Source organism: Muntiacus reevesi, chromosome 10 (genome assembly GCF_963930625.1).
Source record: "Muntiacus reevesi chromosome 10, mMunRee1.1, whole genome shotgun sequence".
In the NCBI taxonomy this organism is placed as follows: domain Eukaryota; kingdom Metazoa; phylum Chordata; class Mammalia; order Artiodactyla; family Cervidae; genus Muntiacus; species Muntiacus reevesi.
In genome coordinates, this window is record NC_089258.1 from 13,133,456 (window position 1) to 13,154,320 (window position 20,865).

General features: G+C 46.2%; 1 protein-coding gene across 3 annotated transcripts in view; it reads left to right on the plus strand.

The window, feature by feature from the left end:
- The window catches only part of DAPK1 (death associated protein kinase 1), a 207,751-nt gene that overhangs the window by 91,891 nt on the left and 94,995 nt on the right, over positions 1-20,865 (plus strand). For all 3 annotated transcript variants that reach the window (XM_065946929.1, XM_065946930.1, XM_065946932.1), the window contains exon 3: positions 18,178-18,399. In XM_065946929.1, coding sequence (XP_065803001.1) covers positions 18,178-18,399 — 222 coding nt within the window. The remainder of the gene's footprint in view (positions 1-18,177; positions 18,400-20,865) is intronic.

Below are 20,865 nucleotides of genomic sequence, written 5' to 3' on the forward strand. Positions count from 1 at the left end.
ATTCTCAATGTCTGCTCTGTACTAATAACAAGCTAATTAATCTTAGAGAGGGATCCAATTTGGTGGGTTTTTTTTTTTTCTTTTTTAATTTAAATTATTTATTTATTTTACTTTACAACATTGTATTGGTTTTGCCATACATTGACGTGAATCTGCCATGGGTGTACATGTGTTCCCCATCCTGAACCCCCCTCTCACCTCCCTCCCCATCCCATCCCTCTGGGTCGTCCCAGTGCACCAGCCCCGAGCACCCTGTCTCATGCATCGAACCTGGACTGGCGATTCGTTTCACATGTGATAATTTACATGTTTCAATGCCATTCTCCCATATCATCCCACTCTCGCCCTCTCCCACAGAGTCTGAAAGTCTGTTCTGTACATCTGTGTCTCTCTTGCTGTCTTGCATACAGGGTTATCGTTACCATCTTTCTAAATTCCATATATATGTGTTAGTATACTGTATTGGTCTTTATCTCTCTGTCTTACTTCACTCTGTATAATGGGCTCCAGTTTCATCCATCTCATTAGAACTGATTCAAATGAATTCTTTTTAATGGCTGAGTAATATTCCATGGTGTATATGTACCAAAGCTTCCTTATCCATTCGTCTGCTGATGGGCATCTAGGTTGCTTCCATGTCCTGGCTATTATAAATAGTGCTGCGATGAACATTGGGGTGCACGTGTCTCTTTCAGATCTGGTTTCCTCAGTGTGTATGCCCAGAAGTGGGATTGCTGGGTCATATGGCAGTTCTATTTCCAGTTTTTTAAGGAATCTCCACACTGTTCTCCATAGTGGCTGTACTAGTTTGCATTCCCACCAACAGTGTAAGAGGGTTCCCTTTTCTCCACATCCTCTCCAGCATTTATTGTTTGTAGACTTTTGGATAGCAGCCATTGTGATCAGCGTGGTCTTCTTTTGAATATCAATCCAGTATCACTCCTTATAATTTGTCCAAGGTTACCAGCAGTGATTTGAGATTACTTCTGCCATGCTGAGGTTTAACTTTGCTGTAGATTTGAATTTTTCTTTATTTTTTTTTTAATTGTCTAGCCAGGCAGTCTTTTATTGTGTCTTTTCTAAACTCAAGCTTTGGTTACACTTTAGTAGTGTTTCCCCAGTCTTCCCTAAGGGAAGAAAACTGGCTTCATATGAAAAAAATGAAAGCACAGGAGAATTAATTTTGCTTCCAGCATGTCTGTTATACCATCAATTCTAATCAGCCATCTTTAGCCCCTTTCAATCCATCTTCTGTTAGGTTTTGAAGGATTTTTTTTCCCCCAAAATCTTAAGTTCTTTTAGAGTTCCTGTTGTATACATACAAACTCATAAGCCTTGCCTTCTCATTTTCCCTTTTTTAGAAATCTCACTTCCTGGAGTTTGCAAATTGCATTGACCTTTCAAGGGCCAATTACAAGTTATTAATGACTATGAACAATTCATATTTTAAAAGTCTTTAGGTTGTGCTTTGATTAGGAAATTTTCCCAGTCACCTAAAGTTATAGCCTAAAGGCAACTGCTTGGGAAAAGCACTTGACCTCATGGAGACTGGGGGAATTCCAAGGAGTGTCAATAGCCCTATGAGAACTATAATATACCTTTGCTTTTCGAATGAATGTACATGATCAAATACACTGATTATCCCTTTGACAGTTTCTAAAGCAGGTGGGCCAGTTAGGACCTAGCACAAGGCTGAAGCCTAGTAAACACTGGAGGAAAGTAAATGCACATCGACTGCCCAGGGCCACGAAATTCTTAAAGCAAATGGTGAAACATATTGTGTGATATTTTTAAATACTGCACCAACAGTTTTTCCTTGTCCAAAAGGTCAGTAGAAGCAATCTAAGCAGTTAAATGGTCAGCATATAAGTTTAGGGTGACCCATAAGGTGATTGAATCAATGTATTATTAATTCTAGAATTTTATTGAATGTACCATGTTGTGCTCTTGGCACTCAATAGTGTTAATCTTTAGGAAGAATCCTATATACATGTGTGATATAAACAACATTTTACAAGCTAATATATTGGTAGATCACTATGAAGAGGATTAAAATTCAGACTCTATAAGCTGATTCTTCTAGTTTTAATTCTTTGTGGTTCTGAACATAGCTAATGGTGTATCTTTCATAGATACCTAACAGATCAGAGTAGCTGGAAAAAGAGATTCTACTTCTGTGCCGTTCACTTGCCTGTTAAATGGAAAGTCCATTCCAAACTGTGTGCTGGGCTTTGGAGTACATAGCTACAGCATTTTAGAGTTCACTGTCACCATGAAGCCACCCGGCCACAGCTGAATCCAGTTACCCTCTCTTCTTGAGTTGCTCTCGAACGCCCATAAGTCAGTCCCTCAACTGGAAGTGGCCTAAGCGGGTGGCCTGGAGTGTTGCCTGTGACCTCTGGTGCACCTGCCTAGGGGTCACGGGTGTGCTTATTCCTGTTGGATTGTTCGCTGCTCCAGGCCTGTAGTCGTGGTTCCTTTGTGTCTCATTACCTGCCTGTAAGTTGTGGATCTTTCAACCAAGTAACCTGGCCCAGGTGTCTCCTTGTTACTGCAAATAAGTACTGGCTTTTGATCCAAGTGGCAAAAAAGTGAAGACCCTCGGGGGAGGAGTTCTGACAGCCTCACTCAGCTCTTCGGAGTCCAAGGCCATCAGTGGGGCAGAGTGGGGGTTGCACAGACCCTCAGAGCCCCCCACTGCAGATGAGGAAGTGGGGGGAGGTTTTCTCACCCACTCCTCTACAGGGGCTGTTCCGGAGGTCAGCCCATAATGCCCCCTCCTCACCCCCTTGCCTGCTAGAAAGTTAGGTTTCCAGCAGACAAAGCTTCTGAAGCCCCCTGTGCATGCTCACTCTGAGATCCCCCTGAATGCAGGTTCCACGTTTTCTTGGGAAGAGACGTCACAAAACGGCCGCGGAGTTTGAAGCCCCTGCTTCAGGAAGCATCGTGTTCATGAATGTGAAGTGTGCATTAGTTTTCATTTTCTTTAATGTTTGATCTAAGACCTGATAAGTGACACCTGCTCCTCAGAAGTGTCCCTTCTTGGGAGAGGTAACGTCATCCGTGTGTCCGGGCTCCTGGCTGGGGTGTTTACAGCCCTCCCAGCCTCCAGCGATAAGCTTTGTGTTTGCTCTGGTTCGGGGTTCCGGGACGAGGTCAGCCCACATGGCAGGCTTCCAGAGAGTTCTGCTTCCACTGAGGGAATACTCAGCCTTCCCGGCAGCTCTGGTTTCTCTCTAACTTATCATCTTTCAGTTTTATCTGTGTGGCTCTCTTTCTGGGTAACTCCAGCAGTGAATTTCCCTGCCAGCCTCTCCTAGCCTGGCCTGAAGTGACCCCCTTGGTCCTCCACCTGTTTTCTCCTCTCCCCAGACTTCCTCTGGGAGGTGAGTCCCCTCCTGACTCAGAGCCAAGGTGACATCTGTAGACCCCCTGGGAGAGGACTTGGCCAGGAGCACTGTGAAGAGGGCTCCTCCTGGCTAGGCCGACAGCCAGACAACCACTGGCTGCCCCAGAGAAGGCAAACCCTCAAGAAGCCGCTGCCCCAGTTTGTATTCAGTCTCCAGAGCCAGACAGGCCCATGAGCGGTGTCTCTACAACACATCCATCTATGACTGCACTGAGAGCCACATCACGACAGCGTATTGGAATTTCTTGCAGGTCACTCAAGTCCAAACCCTTCACCAGTACAGACCTGACTTTCTGGGATAAGACAGAGCTGATTCTCAAGGCAAGACAGAGGGTCCCAAACCTGCTCATGAAAACACACAGGCAAATAGTATTTCTAGTTAAACTGAGAGGGAAGACATGAAACTGGTTGGACATACTTGTTCAGCACCTGGAATACCCCAGAACTGGGCAGACTGCGTGGTGGGGGGTGGTGGGGGTCATCCCACAGTTTCTGTAAATTACATTTAATCTACGCAGTTCAATGTAGTGTTTGCACAGTTACAACCTGTACCCATCAGGTGGCCAAACTGGTCCTTTCTCATTGCCTTGAGCTCGTTCCCGCATCTAGAAGCTCAGCACATGGAAGGAATCTGCCTTTCTCTTTGGCTGAGGCATGAGCAACTTCAGCTCAGCTCCTTGACTTCTGTCTCCCTGTGAAGACATATGGACCTCCTGCTCCCTTTTTCAGCCTTTTCCCTGAGAGCTGCTTGCTGAGTTAAGAACAGATCGTACCTTATGGCCCAGTTACCTTGAGCCCAGTAGTAGCTGGAGGGGATTGCATGACAAAGTCTGGAGGATCGAATAATAGGATTGGCCTGGGGAGTAGTTTGCTGAAGTTGGAGTGACCAAACAAGGGACAGACCCGTCTGAGTCTCAGTGGGATATCCTGAGGGTCTCCTGCAACTCTGGCTGTCTGGGTGAGGAGGCCCCAATCTCCAGTCCCCTGACATGGTCACCATTCATTAAATGTGCGAGTTGCTCCTGACATGACACCCTGTCTTTGTAAAGCCATTTGATTCTTCATAAAACTGGACCTACAGGGCAATCCTGGTTCCCGTGTGGGACTTATTTGGGGAAAACATTTGGAGTGTGGTTTGTTTTGTCTGGTCCATTGGAGCATCATTTAGATTGGATTAAATGACACTTTTCCAATACTCATTTTCTTCTTTCCTTTTCACTTTAAATGAAATGATACAAATGAACTTATTTACAAAACAGATACAGACTCACAGACTTAGAGAATAAATTTATGGTTGCCAGGTAGGGAGGATGGAGGGAAGGGATGGTTAGAGAGTTTGGGATTGACATGTTCACACTGCTATATTTAAAACAAATAACAAACAAGGACCTACTCTACTCAATGTTATGTGGCAGCCTGGATGGGATGGGAGTTTAGGGGAGAATGGTTGCATGTATATGTATGACTGAGTCCCTTTGCTGAGACTGTCAACATTGTTAACTGTCTGTGCATGTGTGCGTGCATGCTCAGTCACTTCAGCCATGTCCAACTCTTTGTGACCCCATGGACTGTACCCCGCCAGGCTCCTCTGTCCATGGCATTATCCAGGCAAGAAGACTGGAGTGGGTTGCCATTTCCTCCTCCAGGGGACCTTCCTGACCCAGGGATCGAACCCGCGTCTCTTACAGCTTCTGCATTGGCTGGCGGATTCTTTACCACTGAATCATCCGGGAAACCCTGTTAATTGGAAGCCCTGCTATACTCCAATATAAAGTAAAAAGTTAAAAGAAATAAGCAAACAGTCATCAGGCACCAAGTTTGCTCTCTGCCCAGCCCTGAGTTCGGTACCAGGGGTGGTGCTGAGCAGAGAGGATGAAGTCTCCCCCAGCCCTCAGCTCCAGCAGGACTTCACCTGCTTGGCATACTTCATCACACAGTACTCACAGCTCTGTCATATAGAAATATTAACTTATAAAGGCTTGTAAATCTCCGTGGGTTGTAGGTTCCTTAAGTCACAGACCGGATCTGATTCAGGCCGGGTGATTAGGTTATGACAATGAGTAATGCAAACCAAAGGACGGCTCCCAAAACAAGATGGTTTTCTCTAGGCTCCTGCAAATCAAGTGCTGAGGGAGGCCATTCAGGACTCACTTTGAGGCCTCCTTCCCACCACCACACTCTTCTCAGGGGTGGTGCTCATGGTCCAGGGTGGCAGCAAGAACTCCAGAGCTCACCTGGAGTCATCATAAAGCAGATATCCCTGTGTTCTGCCTCGGCTCCCGCTCTCCACACCTACTCAGCCTCTTCTCAGTTGCCACGGAAAATACCCATTCTGACTGACCATCCGAAAGAAAAGGGAAACCACAGACTCCCTGCTAGTCTCTGGTAGTGCCAGGCGTCTGTCAGGATGAAGACCACTGTGCATCTGCCTGCCTCCTGTGAGCAGCCCAGACCAGCAGCCAGAAGGAGGCAGGGAGCCCCAGGCCCAGGGTGGCGGGGTGGCCTCCTCTTCCAGGCCTGACAAAGTTGATCCCCCACCCTTCTAATGGGCCAGAGCCCTGAAAGGATCTGAATCTCTGTGAATACCTCCATCAAGCTCTGCACTCAGCTCCCCGAGGCCTGTGAGCAGCATCATGCCTTAGGAAACACCTCTAAATGCAGCTCTGGGTTCAAAAGGAAAGGGAACTGCTGTCTGCAGGCTCAGTCCTCAGTCTTAAGAATATAATTATTAACTGGAAGAGAAGACCAAAGCAAACTCTCCCAGAAAACTGGATTTCACAACCAAGAAAAAAAAACTATGGTTAACAACACCCTCCAACCTGCTAAAACACTGAATTCTGTGCCCCCTTGGAGACAGAGGGCAAGGTCTGGTGAGTTCTCCATATAGACATCTGTTGTGTCTCTGTTTACCTGATTTTCCCTAAATGTGTTTTGCCATGAAACTTTCTCCATGAAAAAAATTTTTAAAAGAGTAACCTCTTTTTAAAAAAATTTTTTAAATAATTGATTTATAATATTGTGTTAATTTCTATTGTATAGCAGAGTGACTCAATTATACATATATGTATACATTCTCTTTAATATTCTTTTCCATTATGGTTTATCACAGGATATTGAATATAGTTCCCTGTGCTAGACAGTAGGACCTTGTTATTTATCCATCCTGTGTATCATAGTTTGCATTTGCTAATCCCAGACATGAGCTCTAGAGAACCCACTTTGGGAAATAATCTTCTAGGTGGAGCTCAGACCTTCCCCCTCCAAAGAGGTATCCCAGGGACACGTCAGGTGAGCAGAGATACCCGCTGTTCTCTTTCTCGTCTTCCTTATTTCTGGGTCCTCACCAGCTCTGGTTTGCTAGTTCCTTAATTATAAGGAGGCTGCTCCAGCCACCTGATACTCTGTGTATTTGGTTTCTTTGACCCACTGGCAGCCCCACACTTGTGTGGGAAGCCAGACCCTTGTCTGCCCTGCCTTAGGTCCTGGGTCTTGCCCCGTTCTCCTGGGTGACTTCTCTGTGTCCCATCTTCTGGGAGGATGCTCCCCCCAAGCATCCGTCTCTGGGTCCGTCTCTGGTCTGAGTTCCCCCGCCCAGCGTGTAGCTCCCAGCGTACCCTTAGGCAGCACTCACGTTCTGCAGCTCACTCCTGACTCGAGTGTTGTCCTGTTTCCCGGGGTGACCTGCTGCTGTTTATCCTCTTGGCAAACCCTGCTTCTCCAAGTTGGTGTCCTGACAACCTGCTGTTTGCTTACTGGTGGGGGAACTCTTGTTCTCTAGATCATGTGACTTTTTAACTCACCCATGACAGCAGTTCAAAATAATTTTTGGAGGATTGTTTGTTTTTAATAAAAATAGTAGTATTAAATCACCAACTTTGTTACTTTGTAAAAAAAAAAAAAAAATGTGGTTTCTCTTCCTGTCACACATAGCTTCTCAAAAGGCAGAAAGAGAGCAGTTCCAAGTGTGGGCTGCAATATGGAAGTGTTCCAGGAACTCAGACTTGTTTGCTGAAGTACCAGGTTCCCATACTGGGTCATCATCTGCTGACGTCTGCACAGCCGGTGGGTTGGGATGGAAGGGGAAGTTTCCACTGAATGAGGACCAAGTGCTTCCTCATCACCAGAGACCTCTATAGGTGATGTCCCTAGGGGTAGGCCCTGGACGTCTGCACCAATCCAGATGGAGATTCATAGCCATATGTTTACGGGGTCTTGCTGGAGAGTTTGTCAATTCCCTGGTGGCTCAGCTGGTAAAGAATCTGCCTGCAGTGTGGGAAACCCAGTTTCGATCCCTGGGTCAGGAAGGACCCCGTGGAGACAGGAATGGCTGTTCACTCTAGTATTCTTGCATGGAGAATCCCATGTACAGAGGAGCCTGGCGGGCTATAGTCCATGGGATCACAAATAATCGGACACAGCTAAGTGGCTGGAGACTTTGGGTCTTGTGCGTTTCCCAGAGGGGAGGACCTGCTTCCCCAGAGAGACTGGAAAAGGTACGTTGGGGATGAGTACAGCTCAGCCAGAAATCTGCAGAGGCATTTTAGTGTGATCTTTGGGTTTTGTTGTCATCGGTTTTGGGTTTTGGCACAGAGGTCCCTCATAAATGATGTAACACTTCCCTTGAAAGAGGGCAACTTGCTGCCAAGATGAGAAGCAGAGAACCTGAAAAGTGAATCCACACCTGCTGATGTAACAGAGGGCTGTTTGCGTGGGGCCACACCCCCACCCCGGGGGGCCAACTGCATGCAAAATGGTCCAGACACACTCACTCCTGTCCCCGGCTCTTCCTTTAGGCTTGTCAGAGACACTGGTCACCTTCTGTCCCCTCACCTTGTGTATTGACTCTTTTCTTCACATAGCTTCTGGGATCATCTGTTTTTTTAAATAAATTTTTTTTTAGTAGCTGTTCCACCTATCCACTGTTGTGAAACAAACACCCCAAAACTTGGTAGCTTGAAACAACATTTTTTTATGAACATATGCTTCTGTGAGTGTCTTGCTTGGGGGTCTCTCTCACATGGTGGCACTGAGGTAGGTGTTCGCTGGGGCTGGAGCCACCTGAAGACTCACCTGACTGACTTTTTTAGAGCTGCTCTCACACTCAGCGGGAGCTATTGATGGGAACATGTCCACATGGCTTCTCCCAGCGTGGTGGCTGGGTTCCCAGAGGGAGCTAGCTCTCAAGAGCGTGCATGCTGACAACCCAGGCAGAAGCCCCAGAGTCACGTCTGCCACGTTCTAATGGTCAGAACCAAGCTCAGATTCCAGGGGACTGGGATGATAGGAAAGCCAGGGCCACACCAAGCAAGAGCGTGAGCGATGGGAGATACAGCTGAGGTCATCTTTGCAAAATGCTGTCTGCTTCCCATCACCTGCATGCATTAGGGCTCATTCGCTTCAGTTGTGTCTGACTCTTTGTGACCCTATGGACTGTAGCCTGCCAGGCTCTTCTGTCTGTAGGATTCTCCAGGCAAGAATACTAGAGTGGGTTGCCATATGTTCTTTCAGGGGATTTTCCCGACCGGGCAGTCAAACCCATTTCTCTTACCTCTCCTGCACTGGCAGGAAGATTCTTTACTGCTGATTGCCCAGGGAAGCCCTCCCATCACCTACCTACAGGCTAAAAATTCAGCATACAAAGCCACATGGTCCTTTATGGACCAACTGTGGAAAATCACATAAGTCCCATCCAAAATGAAAATAGCTTTGTTGAGTCCTAATGAGGGGGAAAATGTAGAGATTTAACACTTAAATTTCAAAGATGTTGTAAAGAAAACTGCCAAGAAGAAATCAGGTGCTGCTTTTGGAGAAGGGAATGGCAACCCACTCCAGTTTTCTTGTCTGGAGAATTCCATGGACAGAGGAGCCTGGTGGGCTACAGTCCATGGGATCGCAAAGAGTCGGACACAGCTGAGTGACTAATACTAATACTTTCAGCCTCTGAAATGCCACCCTCTTGGCTTCTTTGAGTGAGTGAGTGAAAGTCACTCAGTTGTGTCCGACCCTTTGCAACCCCATGGACTATAAAGTTCATGGAATTCCCCAGGCCAGAATACTGGAGTGGGTAGCCTTTCCCTTCTCCAGAGGATCTTCCTAACCCAGGGATTGAACTCAGATATCCCGTGTTGCAGGTAGATTCTTTACCAGCTGAGCCAACAGGGAAGCCCAAGAATACTGGAGTGGGTAGTCTACCCCTTCTCCAGGGGATCTTCTCAACCCAGGAATCAAACCAGGGTCTCCTGCATTGCAGGCAGATTCTTTACCAACTAAGCTATCGGGGAAACCTCTTGGCTTCTTTAAGAAGTATGAAGCTGAGCCAACGTGCTAACTTTCATCCTGTTCATGTGCTTGAATGCTGTACTCACGTGCATGACCTCATTTCAGATTGCCGTTGCTCTTATACAGAGGAGGAAACCAAGGCTCAGTCAGCTCCCAGCTTTCCCACATTGTGAGCAGGGTCAGGCTGGCATTGCTCCTTTCTGGGCAGGACCCTGGCTGTGAGGATCGCTCATTTCCCCCCCACCACTTTCTCTTCTTTTAAGAATACCAGGCAGGCTCTCTCATGCCTCCCTGCCCTGGGTCATGCTCTTCTTCCTCTTGGAAACCATCCCTCCAGCACACAGTTTCTTCCTCTTTTGGCTGGAGCCCGGACTTCAGAACACAGCTTGGGTCTCCTGACCCCCATCCTCTCCCCTGAAGTGGTCCCAAGTGGCCGTGTCCTTTCTGTGGCCCTTCCCACCTTACAGTGTTAGCAGGCTTCTCTCTCCCTTACTCTATAAGCTCTTTGGGGTTTTTATCGCCTGCCATAAATGTGAATTATTATCAAATGTGAACTCATCCTTGAACAGTCTTTTCTGTCACCTCACCTCTTAAATAATTAAGACCTGTAATTCCTGTATTCTAGCAGGATTGGAGTCTGTGCCACTCTCAGAACTCAACTCTTCAAGAAAAATGTGCTTAGTCGCTCGGTCATGCCTGACTCTTTGCGACCCCATGGACTGTAGCCTGCCAGGCTCCTCACCAGCACTAAAATTTTGCCAGGAACTTGATATATGAGTTCAAAAGTAAAAATTATTTTGTGTTAATTAAAAACCATATTGCAAATCTTGGAAGGAGGGGAGAGATAGAACTAATTATAGACACAAATGTTTCATCAGTTGCATGTAAGCCTTGTATGCTGACCTTGGGAATGACCCTTCTGTGGTTCTTTCTCAGTGTTAGCATCTTGCTTCCTAAGCATACACATAAACAGCGTTTTCCTTTGATCGCAGAGCCCCCCTGAGAATGTAAAAGCCATGGTTTCAGTTAATTGAACACTGTTTGAATTTTCAGTGGAAAAGAGGAAGCTCCATTGCCCCAACTTACTTAACCACAAGGCCCCTCTCTTTGCCTTCCCCTCACAAAACTCTTTCCTGAATGATGTTCCAGTCCTGTCTGTGACTTCACAGGGGGTGGCTTGTATCTCAGTTAAAATGGACACAAGCCCAGTATAGCAACTGTGCTCATTGAATAGAGCTTTGGAGGCAAATGCACTTAGGTTTAGCTCCAGTTCTCAATTATGCAACTTACTTGCTGAGTGATTTGGCGTAATTTTTAAAAATCTCTCTGAGGCTTGGTTTTCTCATTGATAGAAGAGATGATGATAAAGTGAATTTCATGTAAAATGCCTTGCATAGCATCCTGGATAAAGCTCATTGAATGACTGCCAGGGTACTGTTTAAATTCGATATATTAATAAATAAGACAAGGAAATCAGATTGGAAACTAAGATTGTTGGCTAAAATTAGATTGTTGTTGATTGTAGTCACTCAGTCATGTCCAAGTCTTTTAAGAACCCATGGACTATAGCCCACCAGGCTCCTCTATCCATGGGATTTCCCAGGCAAGAATACTGGAGTGGGTTGCCATTTCCTTCTCCAGGGGATCTTCCTGACCCAGGGATTGAACCCGTGTCTCCTACATTGGCAAGTGAATTCCTTACCACTGAGCCACCAGGAAAGCCTCCAAAATTAGATTAGGTTATTTTATTGAAGCTTTGGTCCTTTTAGCCAAAGTTTTTTCTTTTCAATGAAATTCATGATTATGTTTGAAACACTTTTTTTTTTTTTTTCTTATAGATAACTCTTATAAAGCAGGGATGGCTCTTGTCTTTATATGCATCTGAGCACTGGTGGTTAATAAACATTATCTTAAATGGAAAACTTTCATTTGAAAATGAGTGTGGCTGTCTGTACCTAATGTAATAAACTGTCAGTTATTCTATGACAGAAAATGTTATGAAAAAAACAAAAAAAATAAAAAATGACACAAGGTCAGTGCTCATCATGGTAGTTAATGTTCTATAAATTCATCACAAACACTGACTTAGTGGATACTGAACCAGTGGTCCTGGAGGAAATGCAGAGTTAGGGTCCTGTGAGCTGGTCACATTTTTACCAATAGATCAACGCATAACCTTGTTTGTTGTATTTCTATTTAAAGGCATCTCACTATATGTATATAGTTGATGCACTAATGTTGATCTCATGGCCAACAGCACTATATCTCATGCCAAACATGGCTTATCTAACACATGTTTTCTCTCTCAGGCACTCCATAGCCTCCATGCTTAATGAACACTGGACAGCTCTTCAATGCCATGCTTGGGGGCCATTTTAAATAGGGAAATCATGAACGAAAAGCACAAAATGCAAAATGAAACAGAAAACATGCACTGAACAGACTATGAAAAGGACACTGTTTACCATGTGAGAGCTGAAACAAGGAGGCAGAGCATGCCCTTAACCGAGCTCCACTGGGAACATGCATGTCTGAGCATGTCTGGTCATTTGTGGTCCACAAATGACCACAAAAGTACTATGAGTATTGAGTTTTTTAGATTACAAGTAAGATTGTAAGGAGTAAGTGAATTTGCAAATAAAGATCCCGAAGAAAATAAGGGTTGCCTGTCCTCTGTCTTGTCAAGTTTAAATGTTTCTGTTTTCTAGTAAGGAGGCTACCTTCCCCATCCACTGCCTGTGTGGGTATCAGTTACTGAGGCGCCTCCTGTGTTTGTCACAGGATGGGAGCTGGAGTGACAGCCAGCCCCCTAGGTGGCAGCCGTGGTTTGGCTTCTCTGTGCGTTTGCTCTCCTCCTACCCTGGAAGCTGGATCAGGAAGGGAAGGTTGGGAGCCGCAGTTAACCAACAGCCCAACGGGAATTAGGTCTTGCAAAGCAAATCACTGTGTTTGAGACAAGTTTCTTCTCCGAGGAGTCTGTCCTTAGCCTGCTAATCCCCCTGAGGAGGTGACCCTGCGGAAATGCCCGACAAGCATCACCGAGTCACACCAAGCTCCTCGCCTTGGGCCTCCAGGGCAGTTCAGCTGGGACTCCATCCCTTCTGGGGCGCTGGGCGCAGCTGTGGGGAGCAGGAGTCCTGAGCAGTTCTCTCCATCTGGGTGGGGCGGGGACAGGATGCTGTGTTAGAAGCCTGGAGCCAGCCTCCGGATTTAGCAATAGTTCTATACTTTTCCATAGAGTACCACCCTGCTCTCTGTGTTCTGATTTACTTTTCCTTTCAGGGCTCGCTTCCCCCAGGCAGTCATGAGAGATGACATTTAGGGGTTTATACTGCAGTGCTTTGAGATTTAAGGAACTGAGCTGTTAACAATAACTCCAGTTGTGAAAGATAATAGCTCAGGGTTATTAAGGAACCACTTGCCGAGCATTAGCTTAATTTAATCCTGCTCCCTCCATCCCAACAACCTTCCCAAGCAAGCAGTATATTGTACCCACTTTACAGATGAAGAAAGTGAGGCAGAGTGGTTAAGTATTAGCAATAAACAAGCCCACCTGACCTGCCTCTTGAGAAATCTGTATGCAGTTCAGGAAGCAACAGTTAGAACTGGACATGGAACAACAGACTGGTTCCAAGTAGGAAAAGGAGTACATAAAGGCTGTATATTGTCACCCTGCTTATTTAACTTATATGCAGAGTACATCATGAGAAACGCTGGGCTGGAAGATGCATAAGCTGGAATCAAGATTGCCGGGAGAAATATCAATAACGTCAGATATGCAGATGACACCACACTTACGGCAGAAAGTGAAAAGGAACTAAAAAGCCTCTTGATGAAAGTGAAAGAGGAGAGAGAAAAAGTTGGGTTAAAACTCAACATTCAGAAAACTAAGATCATGGCATCTGGTCCCATCACTTCATGGGAAATAGATGGAGAAACAGTGGAAACAGTGTCAGACTTTATTTTTTGGGGCTCCAAAATCACTGCAGATACTGACTGCAGCCATGAAATTAAAAGATGCTTACTCCTTGGAAGGAAACTTATGGCCAACCTAGACAGCATATTAAAAAGCAGAGACATTACTTTACCAACAAAGGTCCATCTAGTCAAGGCTATGGTTTTTCCAGTGGTCATGTATGGATGTGAGAGTTGGACTGTGAAGAAAGCTGAGCACTGAAGAATTGATGCTTTTGAACTGTGGTGTTGAAGAAGACTCTTGAGGGTCCCTTGGACTGCAAGGAGACCCAACCAGTCCATCCTAAAGGAGATCAGTCTTGGGTGTTCATTGGAAGCACTGATGCTGAAGCTGAGACTCCAATACTTTGGCCACCTCATGCAAAGAGTTGACTCATTGGAAAAGACCCTGATCCTGGGAGGGAATGAGGGCAGGAGGAGAAGGGGACGACAGAGGATGAGATGGCTGGATGGCATCACTGATTCGATGGACATGAGTTTGAGTGAACTCTGGGAGTTCGTAATGGACAGGGAGACCTGGCGTGCTGCGATTCTTGGGGTCGCAAGGAGTCGGACACGATTGAGTGACTGAACTAACTGACTGAAGCCCACAGGTACACAGCTACTAGGCATTGGAACCAGGACTTGGATACAGTCAGTCTGTACCCATCGTTGCTCCATGGTTCTATGGAATTATAGTGAGGCAGCTTCAGTTTAGCACCTCTGGTTTTTGGTAGTGGTGGTAGTCACTAAGTCTCTTGTGACCCTATGCACTGTAGCCCATCAGGCTCCTCTGTCCATGGGATTTCCCAGGCAAGAATACTGGAGTGGGTTGCCATTTCCTTCTCCAGAGGATCTTCCCAACCCAGGGATCAAAGCCTGGTCTCTTGCATCGCAGGCAGATTCTTTACTGACTGAGCCACAAGGGAAGCCCATGATTTTTAGCTTATAGATTCAAAATTCAAGAATTCTGCATTGTGCATGGGCTCCTGGAGGGGCTGTGCACCCAGGGCTTTGGGATAGAAGATGCACCAATCAGCCCTTGGTCCTGAAGGGACTATGGTCTTGGGAGGGGCAAAAATGGGCAAGAAACAGGAAATAGCAAGTGCCACAGAGGGTTATGAGGTGCCCTGTGGACTCGGGGATGCAGCACTCATTGCAACAAAGGAATGGGGAGGCAGATTGTTGAAGAGTGGGTGATAAGTAAGGAAAAGTGTCTTTAAAGAGGCAGCATTGATAGGTCTAAAAAGTATTTCCCCAAACTGTTCTACACCCTCATCTGACATCCTGCAGCCAAAGTTAGCTGAGATGCTAGCATGCTGCCATGAGGGGCCCTAGAAACACATCTTCTCCTGTGCGGGGGCCTCTCCCACCTTCAGACCGCTCTTGAGGGGACCCTGAAGTGTGACCGAGGGTTCAATGGCTTGGTGAGGGAATGGGTTCCAGACATGAGGCTGCAAACCTGAGCCACACGGTCATCTTAGATGTGTGCACACACTCATGGCCTCGACACACAGGATGTTCAGAACTACACTTGTACTCAGCATTAGGGTTGGGAACCTGATGCTCTCACTTCCCATGACTGAAAGCATTGAATGCCAACATGGAACATTTGACTGTGAAAATCTTTGAGTTTAGTCTTGCATTTAAATACTTTGTGGCTCTCCTGATGATTTTTTCCCCCTTTGGCTCTTTGCTTTTGTTTTTTTTTTTTAAGCAATGTGATTCAAGTTACCGAGTTTGCCTTAAGTCTGCCTGACGAGTGGCTGTGACTGCCAGACGCATGCTCGGGCCCAGCTCCTAGAAGCATGTGTTGCAGTGGGTTGGAGGTCCTTGGCTGGGCTGGGTCCTGGGGCCCCTTGAGAATGCTTAGTGGGGAAGTGGTACTGTATTTTTGAGGAGAGGGGTTACAAGCAGCACTTCACTGGCTTCTGGAAAACTAACATTGTTTTGTATTCAGGCTGTTTTTCCTCTTTTCTCCATAAGCCCCATCTCTGCAGCCCACCCCCCAACCCCTACCAAAGGGAAAGCATGGTGTTCCACTCCCCAAGGAAATCAGAAAATGATTGTAATAAAGTCATAACCCTTCCCGTGACTCTTTAAGGTTGTGAGCAGTAGGTGCTAGTGTTCTGATGTGATTTATTCTTCAGCGTCTCTGCTATCCTGCTGACCAGGGAAAGAAAGTATTAATAACCTGTCATGCAAAAAAAAAATTGACACTGCTCTAAAAATAATTCTTCACTATGTGTTTTTAATCTTCATGGGCCTCCCACTGCCAACGTAAATGAGTAACGTTTTAATGTATCCATTCTTTAACATCAAAATATTAGCCTTAATTTGATTTTTTCTGTCTTCCTTTTGTCTTCACGTGAGGAGAATAAAGCTAGCAAAAAGTAACTGTGATAATTCTCCACATTGCAGGTCCCCAGCAGGTGCCAAGAAATGTGCCCATCCTGTGATGGCTGGATTGACCCTTGGCACCAGGGTGCTAAGGAGGAGGTGACGGTGCCAGCACTGACATAGGAAGCACCTTTCCATTGTGTCTCACTGACTTTAAGGGTGTACTACTTGGGGTCGTATACCCCAAGGGTATACTTACTCTAAGGGTATACTTACTCTAAGGGTATACTTCTCCCCTGCTTGCGTGGCCACTTTACTATTTTCTGTCAAGCTCTGTTACTGTGTTATTTTATTGCAAAGCGTTGGACATGACTTAGCAGCAGTACATGGGTAGGAGGCTCTGCTGTCGAATTGAGGATGCTTTCCTCTGCAAGAAATAAAAAACCCCAACCAAACTGGCTTTAGCAGTAAAGGGGATTTTATTGGCTTGTGTTGCTGAAAAGTCTAAAGGCAGACGACTCCAGGCTAGGGTGGATCCAGCCACTCCACAGGGTTCCCACGGACCTGTTTTCTTTCCATTGAACAGTGGTGCCTCTGCTTTAGATCAGGAGTGGTCCCAAGAGGACAGGCAGCAGCTTTGTGGGGGGGAGAGGGGTGTCAAAGCGTCTTAACAAAAATCTTTGTCTTCACATTCTCCAAAAAAGAATATAGTGCACAAATTGGATTAGTCCAGGTTACATGAACCATATCTATGGTTGGGGGTGGACTTGGCTTCCCAGAACCAAAAAAACCCTGGTGGTAGATATTTTGGGAAGGGAACAGGAGAGAGGTGATACTAAAGAAGCAGCCAACGAATGTCTAGTGCATATGACTTATCAGTCCCTGGAGTGTGAACAAAATGTATACAGGCAGACTTGGACACTGCAAGTTCAGTTCCAGATCACGTCAATAAAGCAAAGATTGCAATCAAATGAGTCAAAATGACTACATAAAAAAGTTGCACACTATAGTGTAGTCTCTTAGATGTGCAATAGCATTAGAGCTTAAAAAAAAAAAAGCAATATAGATACCTTAATTAGAAAACATTTTATTGCAAAAAATTGCTAAACATCATCTGAGCCTTCAGCAAGTTGTAATCTTTTTTCAGGAGTAACATCAAAGATCACTGATCACAAACTACTGTAACAAATGTAATAATCATGAAAAAGTTTGAAATACTGCAAACAGAGACATGTGAGCAAATGCTGTTGGAAAAAATGGAGCAAATAGGTTTGCTCAATACTAGATTGCTACAGACCTTCAAATTGTAAAAAATATCTGTGAAGACCATAAAGTGAAGCCCAATAAAATGAAGTATACTTGTATTTTTGTTGTTGTTGATGTGTTTTAATGAATAAGTATTTGTGCTTCTCTAGTGGCTCAGACTGTAAAGAAGCAGCCTGCAATGCAGGCTGGGGTCAATCCCTGGGTCAGGAAGATCTCCTGGAGAAGGAAATGGCAACCCACTCCAGTATTTTTGCCTGGAGAACCCCATGGACAGAGGAGCCTGGTGGGCTGCAGTCCATAGAGTTGGACATGACTGAAGCGACTTAGTACGTGCTGGAAATACATCACTGAAGGCAGGACCCTGTATATTTTCTGCCCCTGACCCCTTGGTCCTGACCCCTTGCTTTCCTAGAACACAGGACAAGAACATGGAAGTGAGGCCCAATGGGTGGGAGCTCCTTCCTGTGGCCCCTGAATCTGAAATGGGGGAGAAGGAGGAGAACGGAGAAATGGAGGTGTTATTACCCATTTAATAAAATGTAATTCAAGAAAAGAAATTTATATTCTTTGCAGCATTGTTCATAAGGAAAGAGGCTTAAATTAATGGAGCCAAAATAGAAGAAAAATTTCTCTGTTGAATTTACTAATTTCCCTCAATTTGGATGTCCTTATTTATAATCCTATTGTTCCCACCCCACCCCACCCCGTGGGACTACATTCTTGGGGATGTAGGGTTTTAGTGAACAATAAAGAACACATATCCCCTGGAGGAGGGCTCCAGTATTCTTGCCTGTAGAATCCGATGGACAGAGGAGACTGGTGGGCTACCATCCATGGGGCTGCAAAGAGTGGGACACGACTGAGGGTCTAAGCTCAGCACACAAGGAATGTGTAAGTGACCCGGGACCTCTTCTCCCTTCTCTCTGCAGTGGGCAGTTTGCAGTCGTGAAGAAATGCCGTGAGAAAAGCACCGGTCTACAGTATGCCGCCAAATTCATCAAGAAAAGGAGGACCAAATCCAGCCGGCGGGGCGTGAGCCGCGAGGACATCGAGCGGGAGGTCAGCATCCTGAAGGAGATCCAGCACCCCAACGTCATCACCCTGCACGAGGTTTATGAGAACAAGACAGACGTCATCCTGATCCTGGAACTGTGAGTGCAGTGCTGGGGCTGGGGAAGGACACTGCGGGCTCCCAGAGGCCGGACAGCACAGCCACCAGCCTGGGGCTTCCTTGGGGACGACTCGGCTTTGCTGAGCTTGAGAACTGGGGTGTGCGGTCTGCCCTGAGGCCCAGCTGCAGTTGTTTGGAGCCAGTCTGCACTAGCTTCCCCCCATGTGGTCACACTTGGTTTGCCAGTGGGTCCCCAGTCTGGAGTTCTTCCTTGTTTGTCATGAGATCGTCTGTGTTCTAAGTTTCATGCTAAGCTGTAGGCATATGCTATTCTCCTCTCACACTGTTCCTCTGCCTTCCCTCTATTTTCCTACTTCTCTTTTTCTCTTCTCTCTCTCTCTCTTTTTTTTAATACTTTTAATTTATTTTTTTGGCTGGGCCACACGGTATGCAGGATCTTAGTTCCCCAACCAGGAACCCCTGCCCCCTTGCAGTGGAAGCATGGAGTCTTCACCATTGAACAGCCAGGGAAATCTGTCTCTTCTCTTTCTTTCTCTCTACTCTTTCCCTCTGTCTTATACACACCTCATTTTTAACTGTTGAAACTGTCGACACTCATTATATGAAAGGGTGAGATTGAAGCAGAATCACTCAGGGGTGATTGCAGGACTTGTTTTTAAAGCGTTCTGCTGATTTTCTCAGGCACACCCTGTCCATCGGATGTCACTGTGGGAAATGGACTGTAGTGCATTGTTCCATGATGTGTCCCAGTCCCTGGCCCCCTGCCTGAGAGCCCCGCTCCCTGTGATGAATCCAGCAGCCAACAGGGGCTGGTGGGAGAGGAGAGGAACTCATCCAAGAACAAGCAGCTGGGAGTGTCTCTGGACGATTTGGGTGGAGGACACACATTATCACCCTGGGGGCCAAGGGAGGGATGGATGGAGCAATCCTGGGTGGTTCTTAGTGATGACAGGCCCCACCCATTTCCTGGAGTCTCTGAAATTCAGATGGACCCTTTTGCCAGCTCAGCAGCTCCCTCTTATTTGCAGATCTCTCAGGGCTAAGAGGTGATTTTTGAGACCAGACAAGATGGAAATGAAGGGAGGTATATACAGAGGGCTCGGCACACTGTGGGGATCTATGCTTTGCAGTCACAAGGGCCTGGGATGCCCATTGCTTCTTGTCTCATCACTGGGATCGGAGCTCGTTCCTTTATGCATCTGAACAGGAACCTTCTTAACTATGAATGGGGATCAATTAATACCTCAGAAGGGTTTTGAGGAGATATGTGAGATGGGAATATAAACATAGCTAGCAAAGTGTCTGGCTCATCTGTTGTCGTTGTTCAGTCGCTTAATCGTGTCTGATTCTTTGCAACCCCATGGACTGCAGCACGCCAGGCCTCCCTGTCTTTTACCACCTCCCGGAGTTTACTCAAACTCATGTCCATTGAGTTGGTGATGCCATCCAACCATTTCGTCCTTCTCCAGCCCTCAGTCCTGCCCAGCATCAGGGTTTTTCCAGTGAGTCAGCTCTTGGCATCAGGTGGCCAAAGTATTGGAGCTTCAACTTCAGCATCAGTCCTTCCAGTGAATATTCAGGGTTGATTTCCTTTAGGATGGACTGGTTTGACCTCCTTGCTGTCTCAAGAGTCTTCTCCATGGATGTGTTTAATACATGTTTCTGGGAAGTTCTCAGCCTCTGCACTAGTGACATATTGGGCTTCATAGTCATTCAGGGGACTCTCCTGTGCATTGTAGGATGTTTAGCAACATCTCTGGCTTCTACCCACCAGAGAGCATCCTCTCCCCTAGCTGTCACAACTAAAAATGCCTCCAGATGTTACCACATGTCCCCTGGGTACAGACTCTTCCCCCCTCCCCCATTGAGAACCATAGCATTAAAGGAAGAGCAGGACTCTAAGAGCACAGAGGATTAGAGGGCTGCTCAGGGTTCAGCAGAGAAAAGAGAGGAATCAGAGTGTAATCTTTCCTGTGACTTTATATGGTGATTTGAAAACTAGACAGACCCGAGATCAAAATCCAGAGCAAATCCTTTCCCATCTATGTGCTGTACTATGCTTAGTCACTCAGTCGTGTCCAACTCTTTGCAACCCCATGGACTGCAGCTCCTTCTTCTATAGGGATTCTCCAGGCAAAAATACTGGAGTGGGTTGCCATGCCCTCCTCTAGGGAATCTTCCTCACCCAGGGATCAAACCCAGGTCTCCTGTGTTGCAGACGGATTCTTTACCATCTGAGCCACCAGGTAAGCCCAAGAACACTGGAGTGGGTAGCCTATCCCTTCTCCAGGAGAACTTCCCAACCCAGGAATTGAACCAGGGTCTCCTGCATTGCAGACAGATTCTTTATCAGCTGAGCAACCCAGGAAGCCCTTACCATATATCTCTAAACCTAAAGTTTCTCTCTTAAGGCTGTTGTCAGAGACCATGAATGCAAACTTCCTGGGAAAGAAATTATATAGATCACAATGTTTTGCCATTTCAG